Source organism: Theropithecus gelada, chromosome X (assembly GCF_003255815.1).
Source record: "Theropithecus gelada isolate Dixy chromosome X, Tgel_1.0, whole genome shotgun sequence".
In the NCBI taxonomy this organism is placed as follows: domain Eukaryota; kingdom Metazoa; phylum Chordata; class Mammalia; order Primates; family Cercopithecidae; genus Theropithecus; species Theropithecus gelada.
The window spans coordinates 5,939,693-5,953,954 of NC_037689.1; the positions used below are offsets into that span (position 1 = coordinate 5,939,693).

The 14,262-nt window shown below is 46.5% G+C and overlaps 1 protein-coding gene across 1 annotated transcript in view; it reads left to right on the forward strand.

The window, feature by feature from the left end:
* The window catches only part of HUWE1 (HECT, UBA and WWE domain containing 1, E3 ubiquitin protein ligase), a 151,394-nt gene extending 140,426 nt beyond the window's left edge, over positions 1-10,968 (forward strand). Inside the window, 11 exon segments of the mRNA XM_025371610.1 lie at positions 1,102-1,198; positions 3,737-3,892; positions 4,465-4,710; positions 5,084-5,201; positions 6,164-6,304; positions 7,070-7,357; positions 7,484-7,589; positions 8,265-8,382; positions 9,074-9,255; positions 9,578-9,768; positions 10,351-10,968. Coding sequence (XP_025227395.1) covers positions 1,102-1,198; positions 3,737-3,892; positions 4,465-4,710; positions 5,084-5,201; positions 6,164-6,304; positions 7,070-7,357; positions 7,484-7,589; positions 8,265-8,382; positions 9,074-9,255; positions 9,578-9,768; positions 10,351-10,453 — 1,746 coding nt within the window. The 3' untranslated portion in view covers positions 10,454-10,968.
* The last annotated feature ends 3,294 nt before the right edge of the window (positions 10,969-14,262 follow it).

Genomic DNA, 14,262 nt, shown 5'->3' on the forward strand with positions numbered 1-14,262 from the left:
ATCATACCCCACTCCCAGCTATCCAGTCAACAGTGGCGCTTTTGCAAACTGCCTGATGCTAAGTGTTGTCTGGGTTCTGAGGGGATATGGGGTGAAGTTTTTTTTTCAGTCTCATGGAACAATGCAGGTACATCAGAAACATCTCAGGAATCCTACCATTGAAAGTCCCCCAAGCTTGGTACATATCCCACACAGCCACTTCTGTCTGTGGCTGCTCCCTCCACCCTGCCCTCTGCCTTTATTCTCCGTAACCCCTTGGTACCTAGGCACTCAGGCACTTTTAGGAGGAAACCTTCAGGTACTTAAATAGCCAACTCAGTGTAGGGGTCCCGGCATTGAGTGGCTGCAGTAAAAGCCTGGCATCACATATGTATGCTGTGGCACTCCCTCATTGTTTTCCTGTCCTTGCAACATGTAAGTTACCTTTCCAAGGTCCAAGAAAGGTATCCTAAGACCTGATATTTCTTTGCATATAATTACTGTTATACAGTATGGTTTTATTGAATAGGCAGGGAAAAGCCTTGAACTTAAGGGAAGTGACTCTAGGAAGGTAGAAAGGGAAAATAAAGCTGTTATTCTGGAGTATTTTTTCTGCCTAGTCTCTTTCCCATTACCCGAAAAGATGTTGGCTTTTTAAATTATCCCACTCATGAGAGGTTGCTCTAATTCTCCTGTTATTTCCCCTTTTGTGAGCAAACAGAAACAAAGAGCAAACCTACCTTCCACCCATCTGAATCTTTTATACATACATACATATACACACACACACCCACACACACACACCCACACACACACACCAGAAGACGACAAAGTTTGTATACAGGAGGCTAGTTCTGACTGGTCACAGATCTGGATTGTAGACTGTAGGAAATGTAGGCATCCGAGGAGCTGTTGGGAAAAGCTTGGAAAACTTACACTGGAGAAAAGCAGAAGAGTTGAGAAAGGCATCCTTTTGTCCTGGATAGCTACAGTTTCCCCACCCAAATATGGGAAGTTTCTTTGCAAGCTCAATGTGTGAGAAGTGGAAGGGCCAGCCTCTAGCCTGCCTCTAAGGAAAGCAGAGTTGCACCCTTATGTGATTTTTGTCTCCCTTTTATCCAGTCGGAGTCTAGCCAGTCAGAGGCATCTGTCCGGAGGGAGGAATCACCCATGGATGTGGACCAGCCATCTCCCAGTGCTCAAGATACTCAATCCATTGGTCAGTACTACTTCCTGTTTCCAGCCGAGCAAAAGTCTTCTGGAATGTCTGCTGAATCCTCTGCTCCCAGCATATATAAGCCCAGTGTTTTCCCATTTCTTCCAGTAAACCCTGGTTTCTGTAAATGATAACAGGTGTTTGACAACCAAGGCACACTTTTCTTTCCTGTAGTAAAGAAACTATATGGTGGGATATTATGCATTCAGACAGCATGTTTTTGTGGGGTTTTTTGTTATTGTGGTGGTGGTTTTTGAGACAGTCTCCCTCTGTTGCCAGGCTAGAATGCAGTGGCACGATCTCTGCTCACTGCAACCTCTGCCTCCTGGGTTCAAGCAATTCTCATGTCTCAGTCTCCCGAGTAGCTGGGATTACAGGCACGTACCACCACACCTGGCTAGTTTTTGTATTTTTTTTTTTAGTAGAGATGGAGTTTTGCTATGTTGTCCAGGCTGGTCTCAAACTCCTGACCTCAGGTGATCCACCTGCCTTGGCCTCCCAAAGTGTTAGAATTACAGGCGTGAGCCACCGCGCCCAGCCCAGCCCGTGTTTTAAAACTTTTGTTTTATTATTGAGGCAGGGTCTTTCTCCGTCACCTAAGCTAGGATGCAGTAACGCAGTCATAGCTCACTGCAATCTCAAACTTCTGGGCTCAGTCAATCCTCCTGCCTCGGCTATGAGTAGCTGGGACTATAAGGGACAGGCCACCATGCCCAGCTAATTTTTTTTATTTTTGTAGAAATGGAGTCTCACTATGTTGCTCGGGCTGGTCTTGAACTCCTGGCCTCAAGCCATCCTCTCACTTCAGTCTCCCGTGTTTATTTATTGATTGATTGATTGATTTTTGAGTCGTAGTCTCGCTGTGTCGCCCAGAGTGGGGTGCAGTGGTGCCATCTCGGCTCACTGCAACCTCCGCCTCCTGGGTTAAAGTGATTGTCCTGCCTCAGCCTCCCAAGTAGATGGGATTACAGGCGTCCGCCACCATGCCCGGCTAATTTTGTGTGTGTGTGTGTTTTTAGTAGAGACAGGGTTTCGCCATATTGGCCAGGCTGGTTTCGGACTCCTGACCTCAGGTAATCCACCCGCCTCAGCCTCCCAAAGTGCTGGGATTACAGGTATGAGCCATGGCCGACCAGCCCTAGTCTCCCATGTTTTAAATCTTGGCTCCCCCATTTACTGGCTCTGGGACCTGAGGCAAACCTCTTCGTTAGGTTTCCTTGTTTAAAATAGGAATGTTCAGTTCTTAGGATTAAATGAGTTAACACATGTATAGTGGTTAGAGAAGCCTTGTAGGACAACCATTGTTGAAATGCTGTATTAAGTCATTTACTTTTCATCAGGATTTGGGGAGATAGATATTATTCCTGTGTTCTGTATTCACCTTCTTTTACCTAAGGTAATATGATTTGCAAGTACCAGAGCCAGGATTCAAACCTAAGGCTGTCAGAACCTTGAAGAATAGTCAGGATTTGGGTAAAGAATGAACAACAAAGGTCAAGAAGAAACCTAAGCAGGGCAGGTGTATGGGGGTCGGGGATTGATGAGGAAACAGTCACGCCCACCCAGAAGATGGGGCTGGGTCTTGCTGCTGAGCAGAGGTTAGAATAAGCCCCCAGTGAGTATCAGGAAAAGTACCAGCCATGGGGTTCCATCAGTCACACCATGGCTTCTCAGGGTTTTAAACTGCCCCAGGACAAGATGACTAATTTAGAAGGCATTAGACAGCCGGGCGTGGTGGCTCAGGCCTGTAATCCCAGCACTTTGGGAGGCCAAGGCAAGTGGATCACAAGGGCAGGAGTTCAAGACCAGCCTGACCAACATGATGAAACCAAGTCTGTACTAAAAATACAAAAATTAGCTGGGCATGGTGGCTTGCGCCTGTAATTCCAGCTACTCAGGAGGCTGAGGCTGGAGAATCACTTGAACCCGGGAGGCAGAGGTTGCAGTGAGCCGAGATCACACCACTGCACTGCAGCCTAGGCAGCAGAACGAGACTCTGTCTCAGAAAAAAAAAAAAAAAAGGCATTAGACTTAGGGTTAGTTGGAAAGATCTAGTTTGATGTCCTGGTGCTGTCCTCCTCGGAAACCAAAATGAGGGGAAGACAGCCTACTTTCCAAGGCCAGCTGTCAGAATTCAATGACGATAGTGTCCTAAAACGTCCTGTGTAAACTGGACAGCAACCATCCAAAACTCCACTGTTGTCACATTACCCTGAGGTAATCCACAGATTCTCTTGAAACTAGTGAGGCGGTGACTAGACTAGCACTGTCTGGAACTGCAGTAGCACCTGTGGCTTTTGAGCACCTTAAATGTGGCTAGTGCACCTGAGGAGCCAGATTCATTATTTTATTTATTCTATTCAATGTAAATGCCATACAGTATAGTCCTAGACCTTGTTTCAGATGTTGCTCAGTGAGTACCACTGAGTGGCCACTGATCCCCTCTACTTGCTCTGTATATTAGTTGGTGTGTTTGGTCTAGAAAAAGCTAAGTAGAAGGGAAATTTTGAAAACTTTGACTCTCTTCTGTGTGCCCTCCAGCCTCCGATGGAACCCCACAGGGGGAGAAAGAAAAGGAAGAAAGACCACCTGAGTTACCCCTGCTCAGTGAGCAGCTGAGCTTGGACGAGCTATGGGACATGCTGGGGGAGTGTCTAAAGGAACTAGAGGAATCCCATGACCAGCATGCTGTGCTAGGTAAGTTGTGGGCTAAAGGCCCAGGTCCCAACCCACTGGTCTGCTCTGGGGACCTTCCTGCCAGCTTGTTTTTCTTCCTTCCAAGTTATTCCTCTCAGTGTCTCTGTAATGAGAATTCAAAAGAGAAGCGTTTTTTCTCTGACCTCAGTATAAAAAAGATTGACCTTTTAATAGCTGGTGTCTTGCACTTTGTAGAGAAGGTGAATCTTTATAACTGGTTACCTATCCCATTTTTCTTTGGCTTCGAGGAAGTTCCTCTGTGACTTGGTTCTACTATCATATTTCCCTGCAAGTTCTCATTGTTTCTACTTTTTTTTTTTTTTTTTTTTTTTTAATCAGAAATGAGGTTTCACTATGTTGCCCAGGGTGATCTCAAACTCCTGGGCTCAAGCAGTTTTCCCACCTCGGCCTCCCAGATTGCTGGGATCATAGGTGTGAGCCACCACACCTAGCCTAGTTTTCATTATTTCTTCTTCCATATTTATTTTTATAATTTGTTTTTGAGGGCAAACAGGTTTGCATGTTGAAGTTTGCAAAGTAAAATGTTACTTTCCCATCATTCCTACCCCTAGTGCTACAGCCTGCCGTCGAGGCCTTCTTTCTGGTCCATGCCACAGAGCGGGAGAGCAAGCCTCCTGTCCGAGACACCCGTGAGAGTCAGCTGGCACACATCAAGGACGAGCCTCCTCCACTCTCCCCTGCGCCCTTAACCCCAGCCACGCCTTCCTCCCTTGACCCATTCTTCTCCCGGGAGCCCTCATCTATGCACATCTCCTCAAGCCTACCCCCTGACACACAGAAGTTCCTTCGCTTTGCAGGTACAGGGAACTTTTAGGCTGCCAGGTGTAGAAGGCTTCATTTTAAACAGTATTGTTCCATACAGTTAATCCTTAGCGATTCCAGAGGTGGGGGGAGAGAGAGAGAGAGAGTGTGTGTGTGTGTGTGTGTGTGTGTACACACCTGTGTATGTAAACCCTGCATGGTTTCCCATGGCCTCAGGATACTCAGATTTAGAATAGAAATGCTCAGATTCACGTTCACACCTCAAGGGTTGGCCCTTGGTTTTCATTAGTCCTTTTAGAGCCCTGAAATAGGGAAGAGGAAGGAAGAGAGAGTTACTAGCTGGTTGGCTGTCTTACAGCTTCTGGGGCCCATGATGTGCTTAATTCTCGCTGTCACTTCTCCCCTCAGAGACTCACCGCACTGTGTTAAACCAGATCCTACGGCAGTCCACGACCCACCTTGCTGATGGGCCTTTTGCTGTCCTGGTAGACTACATTCGTGTCCTCGACTTTGATGTCAAGCGCAAGTATGTGTCCTGAATATTGGGGGGTGGAGGGGTGGTGAGAACTCCTCAAATGGTAACTCGCCTCTGAAGTTACTCTTGAGGCCACAAGTTTCCTTTGGTGGCAGCACTTGGAATATAGTGGTGGTGGGGAGGGAAGAGACAGCTGTACCATTGATGGCCATCATACCTAAATACTCCTTGGGCTTCTCCACCCCATCTGCATTTTTCTTTTTTTTTTTTTTTTTTTTTTTTTGAGACGGAGTCTCGCTCTGTCGCCCAGGCTGGAGTGCAGTGGCGCGATCTCGGCTCACTGCAAGCTCCACCTCCCGGGTTCACGCCATTCTCCCGCCTCAGCCTCCGAGTAGCTGGGACTACAGGCGCCCGCCACCACGCCCGGCTAGTTTTTTGTATTTTTAGTAGAGACGGGGTTTCACCATGTTAGCCAGGATGGTCTCGATCTCCTGACCTCGTGATCCACCCGCCTCGGCCTCCCAAAGTGCTGGGATTACAGGCTTGAGCCACCGCGCCCGGCCCCCATCTGCATTTTTCATCAGCAAAGCAGAGTCACATGAATTTTGAACCACACGATTTCTAAAGTTCTGTTTCATCCTTTGGGGGTAGTACAGGAGGCACAGGTGGCCATAGTACACGCACAGCAGGGTTCCAGGGCTTCCACAACACTCCTGGAGTCTTCCCTATGCCTCTCCTCCTCCTCGTGCATGTGTACATGCTTACCTGCTTGTGGGAGAAATCACATGTCACAATCTTTGTGGGTCCTTACTCAGTGGAGGTAAGAAAAATTTAGAGTTGGTAATGAGTGATCTACCTCTCCCAACTACTGGGCATTTCCCAAACAGTGGGGAGCAGAGATCAAAGTGTTTGGAGGATAGAAGAAGCATCATTGTGGAAGGTCTTCCTAATCACACAAACAAATTTGTTCTGCCACCCTTAATCCTGTCTTCCTTCCTTTTCTACCTCCCAAGATATTTTCGCCAAGAGCTGGAGCGTTTAGATGAGGGGCTCCGGAAAGAAGACATGGCTGTGCATGTCCGTCGTGACCATGTGTTTGAAGACTCCTATCGTGAGCTGCATCGCAAATCCCCTGAAGAAATGAAGAATCGATTGTAAGGGCCCAGGAACGGAGAAAAGATGGCGGGTGGGAGGTGGGGCCTCCTGCACAGTAGTGATGGCTTGCTCTAGCCTCAAATTTGGGGAGGTGCTGCCTAAATTTGAGGCAGGAAAGTCTTTGGTGTTTATAAAGATATACCTGCTGGCTTTGCAATGAGAGCTTTACCATTGCTGTACTAGGAATGCCCATGTATGAGTGGCTCCACCAAACTGGTAACTGCTCACTGGTGATTCTGAAGCCACCTAGAGGAGATGAGCAGTTTTTGATACTGAGCATAGGAGCTGATGAGATGAAAGACCTATTCAAGTCATTTAATGATTCCTCCCCATCTCTTGTGTGGGCTCACGAATCTGTGTAATCACAAGAAGTCAGGGAGTCTCCCTAGACAAACTATATGCCATGTTCTTCCACCAAATACCTTTAAAGAATTAGGACTCTGGGCTTATCCCTCTCTAATACCACTTTTCTCCCCTCCCGACTTAACCTAAGCAAGCCTTCATTTATTCCTCTGATACCTTTCCTATTGGTGTTTTCCGGAATATCTGTTAACCTTGACTATTCTGGGACATCTCTGTCAGTGGTGCTTTTGTTTGGTCCCAGATCTCCACCCCACTTCTGGGCTGTCCTGGCACTCTCTGTTCACCTCTTCATCTGACACTGCACCCCCAGACACTGCTTCACAGTCTCACACTCACACAAATGACTGGATGTATCCTGGGTTTTCTGCACAGCTCTTTTCTGCTTCTGCTTTCTTATGCAGGTATATAGTGTTTGAAGGAGAAGAAGGGCAGGATGCTGGCGGGCTCCTGCGGGAGTGGTACATGATCATCTCTCGAGAGATGTTTAACCCTATGTATGCCTTGTTCCGTACCTCACCTGGTGATCGAGTCACCTACACCATCAATCCATCTTCCCACTGCAACCCCAACCACCTCAGCTACTTCAAGTTTGTCGGACGCATTGTGGCCAAAGCTGTATATGACAACCGTCTTCTGGAGTGCTACTTTACTCGATCCTTTTACAAACACATCTTGGGCAAGTCAGTCAGGTGAGAATGAGGCATAGTCCTGGGACTATCCTCAGTCTTGGGGGTCTTGTATTTTTGTGTCCCATCCTTGTGCTCCCTCTTCCCCCCACCCACAAACCATGACCCTGTATAATTGTGTTTTTCTAGATATACAGATATGGAGAGTGAAGATTACCACTTCTACCAGGGTCTGGTTTATCTGCTGGAAAATGATGTCTCCACACTAGGCTATGACCTCACCTTCAGCACTGAGGTAGGTCAAGAAATCCTAATCACAGCACATTCCAGCCAGTATAGAAGATCCATTCCAGGTTCACCTTAGAACTAGCACTGCGTGACTTTCTCATAGTTCTAGGGAAGCATCTTGACTTCTTAAAGCTGCAGCAGGTGTTTGTGAGTGACATCACAAACAGGAAAACCAGGATTTGCAGGCCATTCCCTAGTTTCACCTTTATTTAAAAAATAAATAAATGAATAAAATGCTCTAGTACATAATTCTTCATTACCAAGGGTGAATGTAGAAATTTTGTACACCAGCTATTGATTGTAGAAAAATTCTACAAATGTAAGTGAGGGGTAAATGAAGGTAATTAAGGTTACTCTTCTCCCAAATTGTTTTCGTAAGAGATTACATTCCGTTATGTAAGTTAGCCATTTCCTTTTCCCTTTTACCACTGACAGTTGCCTTACTCTCTTCTGGCTTCTTTGTGGGTCTTAGAGCCAAAGAGTATTTTCCTCTTTCCTACCCAAAGCCTTTCCCTATCAGGCGAGTTGCTAGCTGTGAGTAGTGAAAAAAGTCACTGTTTTGTATGGACTTGCCTCATCTCTCTGCCCAGGACATGGCAAGGGGTTTAGGGTGTGTTCCTAGGTATCTAATCCCATCCTAGACGAAGTCTGATATGTATGATTGGTGTTTTGGTTGTTCTAGGTCCAAGAGTTTGGAGTGTGTGAAGTTCGTGACCTCAAACCCAATGGGGCCAACATCTTGGTAACAGAGGAGAATAAGAAGGAGTATGTACACCTGGTATGCCAGATGAGAATGACAGGTAGGGGAAATGTTCCTAGTCCTCTAGTTGCTCAATATGAGAAGAGGTCAGACTTGATTCATTTGATAGGCATGTTTTGTTTTCCTCCACTATGACAAAGCCACAAATACCTTGCACAAAAGACAAAACACTTGATCAAAAATACTTAACTTTGGGCATGGTGGCTCATGCCTGTAATCCCAGCACTTTGGGAGGCCAAGGCGGGTGGATCAGTTGTGGTCAGGAGTTTGAGACCAGCCTGGCCAACATGGTGAAACCCCGTCTCTACTAAAGTAAAAAATTAGCCGGGTGTGGCAGCGTGTGCCTGTAGTCCCAGCTACTTGGGAGGCTGAGGCAGAAGAATTGCTTGAACCTGGGAGGTGGAGGTTGCAGTGAGCTGAGATTGCACCACTCTACTCCAGCCTGGGTGACAGAGTGAGACACCGTCTCAAAAAAAAACAAGACCAAACAAACAAAAAAACACCACTGGGCACAGTGGCTCACACTTCTAATCCTAGCACTTTGGGAGGCTGAGGCAGGAGGATAGCTTGAGTCCAGGGAGCTGAGACTAGCCTGGGCAAAATCAACCAGGCATGGTGGTGCATGCCTGTAGTCCCAGCTAACAGTGGTAGATGGGAGCCAGACTGGGGATCTCTGACCTCTACAGTTGTGTGAGTTTAGAAATCATGTGGCTTTTTGGTTATCTCACCAGGAGCCATCCGCAAGCAGCTGGCAGCTTTCTTAGAAGGCTTCTATGAGATCATTCCAAAGCGCCTCATTTCCATCTTCACTGAGCAGGAGTTAGAGCTGCTTATATCAGGACTGCCCACCATTGACATCGATGATCTGAAATCCAACACTGAATACCACAAGTACCAGTCCAACTCTATTCAGGTGAGCTGCTGCTGGCATCCCTCTTCATATGGTCCTCTCATATGGTCCTCTAGGCAATGCTAGTTTGTGTGATAACAAATAAACCAGTAGTACTCTTAGAGGACGGTGCATGTAGGAGACAGTCTACCTATATCTAACTCTGTTCTCCTGGAGCATAGCCGACTTCTCTTGGCCATCTTATGAATGAAAGGGACTAAAGCTCATCCCACAGAAGGGACTTGCCTCAGATACCAAGTCCAGTCCTATTTCCCAGATTCCATCCCCCTACCCTGCTTCTAGGAGCTTTCTACCTAACACTGGCTTCATGGGTCCTTTCTTACAGATCCAGTGGTTCTGGAGAGCATTGCGTTCTTTCGACCAAGCTGACCGTGCCAAGTTCCTCCAGTTTGTCACGGGTACTTCCAAGGTACCCCTGCAAGGCTTTGCTGCCCTCGAAGGCATGAATGGCATTCAGAAGTTTCAGATCCATCGAGATGACAGGTCCACAGATCGCCTGCCTTCAGCTCACACATGGTAAAAGGAAGGGTTTGTTTCTCCTTTTCAGCGCTTAGATTGAGCTTGCATACTTGATGTTTTCAGGACCCTACCCAAGATTGGGAACGCAAATGTGGCTGAGTCCTGGACCTTGGGTAACTCACAATTTGGTGTTTCTATGGAGGTGATGTTTGAGATGAGATGTGCTAGACACAGTGGGGGCTGGGGAGACACTGGCAGGTAAACAGCACCACAAGAGAGCATGGTGTATTCCAGGACCAGCGTGACTGGAGCAAGGAGGAGTTGCAGGGAGCAGAAGTCTAAAGAGCTCAGCAGAGTGACTCTGAAAACCTCCTTCAAGTTTGCACTTTAGCCTGTGGGCGAGTGAGGCCAGGGTGTTTAAGGAGGAGTGACAGGGTCAGATTTTTGGTTTTGGTGCCCGATTGCCAGTTTGGGAGCCAGATAAAGGAGGGCAGACTGGGCTGAGACAAGATTGGGAGTCATCAAGAAGCAGGGAGTTGGTTTCTTCAGGGAGGGGAGGGGCTGGTGGGCACCATGGGAACACACAGGTTTGGTTATCTGTCATCCCTCACCACGAACTGATCTTTCTTCTTTCCTTAGTTTTAATCAGCTGGATCTGCCTGCCTATGAGAGCTTTGAGAAGCTCCGCCACATGCTACTATTGGCTATCCAGGAGTGCTCTGAAGGCTTTGGGCTGGCCTAATAAGGCCCTGCCCACCTCTGTGGGTTTTTTTTACCATTGTTGGACCTGGGGAGGGGGGAGTTAAAAAAAAGAACCAGAAAGAAATTGTCAAAAACCAATAAATGAAATCCACCAACTCACCGTGTGTGTCCCAGCTGCCCCATCTTCCCCAGCGCATACCTATTCCTCTTCTCATTCCCTCCCTGCCACCTGTTTCCTCACCTTCTCTCCCCTTTCCATGCCGTCCATGATCCCCGCCCCATGTGTTTAAAAGGCAGTAGCCTTTGCAGGGACCTGTCTGTCCCGACTGTTTGAACAGTGTGCTCCTCAGATTCTGTGTTCAGAAGGATTTGCTGCATTGAGACTTGAAACCTTTGGATAGGGGAAAAAATTATATATATATATATTTTTTTGTTCTGTTTGCATTTCTTAATTTGTGCTTGGAATGTGTTGATGTGCACAGCTAATGATTCAATGCGAGACAAGATTGGCGTCTGTGTTGTGGAGGTTTCAAATAAAGAGCACTCTTCATAACTTACTTTTCACAATGGAGTTTTTTTCAAACTTTAAAAAAAAAAAAAAAAAAAAAAACTCTTAAGCACATGCTAGGCATCTGGAGAAAATATCCGAATGGATTCTCCAGGAAACCATCCCTGCCCGACCCGCTTGTCCACCTGCCTCCACCACTGGTGCAACTTCATCCTTCAGAGTCAGTTTCTGCAGTCAGGAGAGATTGGTAGTTCACCAGAAATTGGGGGTGGGGGCATCTGTTTTTTTTAGAATGGGAGCTGCACTTGGGGATGGTGATGGTGTTAGAGATTGCAGCCTAGGACAAAGCATCACCTTGCTCAAGGGGAACAAACTGCAGCAGGTTGTACAAAACAGAGCTCACTTGACCCAGCCCAGGGTTTTACTTGGTGAGCCTTTCCAGTAGTCCTGAGTCTGGGGCTCAGTTTTAGGTTTTTATTTCATTAATGTTTGTTTATTTCTAATAAATTTTAATAAGCAAGTAATTTAGGCCACCAGAAGACCATTCTTTTTGTTTGTCTATTTTTGTTGTCACTCCCTCTCTCATCATCTGTCTGCCAGTCTGTTCACAGATCACCTTGTAGTCCCTCATGGTTTTTACTCCAGTGCTTAAAGCTGATCTAAGGACTTCGATGGTTCCAGCCTTCAAAGAAAAAAATAATTTAATAAAAATTTAGTTAGAAAAAATATCCCCAAGTGGTGCTTGCCTTGTGTGGTTTTTCTCATTCCCTGAGGGTGCTACTTCTGAACAGATTGTCCCTTTGACCTTGTCCCAAAGTGTGGGTCTAGGAAAGCAAGGGTGTGTCTTTAACCTGATGCCCTGGTCCTGGAGCCAAGGCTGCTAGCCATTTCCCCCTTTTTTAGTGTTTCCACTCTTGTGCCTGGCCCTTCTGAGAAGGCAGGGGAATCGCCCCGTCCCTGTTACTGAGCTTCTAGTAGGGAGGTGAAGACAGTGATTAGTTTTGTGACACATAGAAGTGCCTGGCCTAGCCTCGAGAGTCAGGGAAAGCTTTCCATCGTCAGTGCACTTGGATTGCAGCCTAAAGCTGTGTAGGAGTTGAGGTTAAGCACGGAGGGGGTCATACAATTCAAGGCAGCAGGAGTTTAGTTGCTTAGAGTCCAGAGGGACTTTAAAGGAGAGAGAGACCAGGTGCGGTGGCTCACACCTGTATTTCCCAGCACTTTGGGAGGCTGAGGCGGGTGGGTCACCTGAGATAAGGAGTTCAAGACCAGCGTGGCCAAAACGGCAAAACCCTGTCTCTACTGAAAATACAAAAATTAGCTGGGCGTGCTGGCGGACGCCTGCAGTCCCAGCTGCTGGCGGTCCTAGCCACCGCGCCAGTCCCAGCCAGGTGCTGTGACACACGCCTGTAATCCCAGCACTTTGGGAGGCTGAAGCAGGAGAATTGCTTGAACCCAGGAGGGGAAGGTTGCAGTGAGCTGAGATCACGCCATTGCACTCCAGCCTGGGTGACCGAGTGAGACTCAGTCTCAAAAAAAAAAAAAAAAAAAAAAAGGAATAAGCAGAAAGAGTAGAATTTGTCAATAAGCAATAAGATTAACTGGTTCTTTGAAATAAAGGTCTGGCAGGTAATTTAAATTTGAAAGTAAAGGGGATTCCTGGGTTGGAGGTTGGGGGTTGGATGTGGAAGCTGGGAGTACAGATGAAATAATCCTGTGGGAAATGGAAGCAAATCTCATTCAGTGGGATACTACAGAAACAGAACATGATCAAGTATGATTTGCCCCTGGGATATGTGTAATGTGATATTAATCACCTGTCAGATGAGAAACATTGTCCATAGATGGCAAGGCATTTGTTCACATTCAAGAACCATTCCTGGCAACCTTTAAAGGTAAAGTTCCTAGCTCGATAGGTAGTTTCAGACCAACAGCCAACATCACACTTGAAAGATAAGGTGGCTAATTATCACCATTAGTGCTGCTCTGCTATTCTGCAGTTTTCTATTTCAGTAAAACAGGAAACAAATGGTATAACTGTTAAAGAGAAACCATTTGCTAACAGAGTCAAAAGTTATTGAAGCGGGGCATGGTGGTTCATGCTTTGTAATCCCAAGGCTTTCAGAGGCCAACGTGGGAGGATTGCTTGAGTTCAGGAATTCAAGGCCAGCCTGGGCAACATAGCAAGACCTCCCCTCTACTAAAATTTTTTAAATAAATCTAGGCATGGTGGCACACACCTGTAGTCCCAGCTACTCAGGAAGCTGAGGTGGGATGATCGCTTGAGCCCCAAAACTTAAGGCTGCTATGAGCTATGATCATGCCATCGCACTCCGGCCTGGGAGACAGCAAGACCCCGTCTAAAAAAAAAAAAAGTATTGGAACTTAAAACAGTCTAGCAAGAAACTTGGCTATAATGAACAAATTATTCACATAAACTTATTATCTAACATAAATGTGAATTGTAACAAATTCCTACAATGGAGTCCTACACAGTAGTAAAAATATCAATTGCATACATCACACGCACAATCTCAATGATAAAGTTTCAGGCTGGGCGTGGTGGTGTGTGCCTGTAGTCCCAGCTACTTGGGAAGCTGAGGCGGAATTATCACTTGATCCTGGGAGGGAGGTCAAGGCTGCAGTGAGCTGAGATCATACCGCTGCACTCTAGCCTGGGCAGCAAAGTGAGACCCTATCTCAAAAAAAAAAAAAAAGTTTCAGGAGGGTACATACATATGAGACCTGCTTAAAAGTTGCAAAATCATGCAATATGTGTAAAGAGTATGAAAAACCATGAGGATGATAAAATCTTACACAATGTTCAGGATAAGTTATGGGACAATGCAGGGGTAGACAGAAGGGGATGTGACTGGGAAGAGGCACATTACACAGGGCTTCAACTACATTGGTGATGTTTTCTCTTTTTTTTTTTTTTTTTGAGACAGTCTCGCTTTGTCACCCAGGCTGGAGTGCGGTGGCACATGATCGGCTCACTGCAACCTCCACCTCCCAGGTTCAAAAGATTCTCCTGCCTCAGCCTCCCGAGTAGCTGGGACTTTGGGCGTGCACCACCACACCTGGCTAATTTTTTTAAGTTTTAGTGGAGTCAGAGTTCATCATGTTGGCCAGGCTAGTCTCCAACTCCTGGCCTCATGTGATCTGCCCACCTCAGCCTCTAAAAGTGCTGGGATTACAGATGTGAGCCACTGCACCTGGCCTTTTTCTTTCTTTTCTTTTCTTTCTTTTTTTTCTTTTTTTTCTTTTTTTTTTTTTTTTTTTTTGAGTAATTTTTTTTTGTCTTTGTTACAGAGTCAGAGTCTCAACTCTGTTGCCCAGGC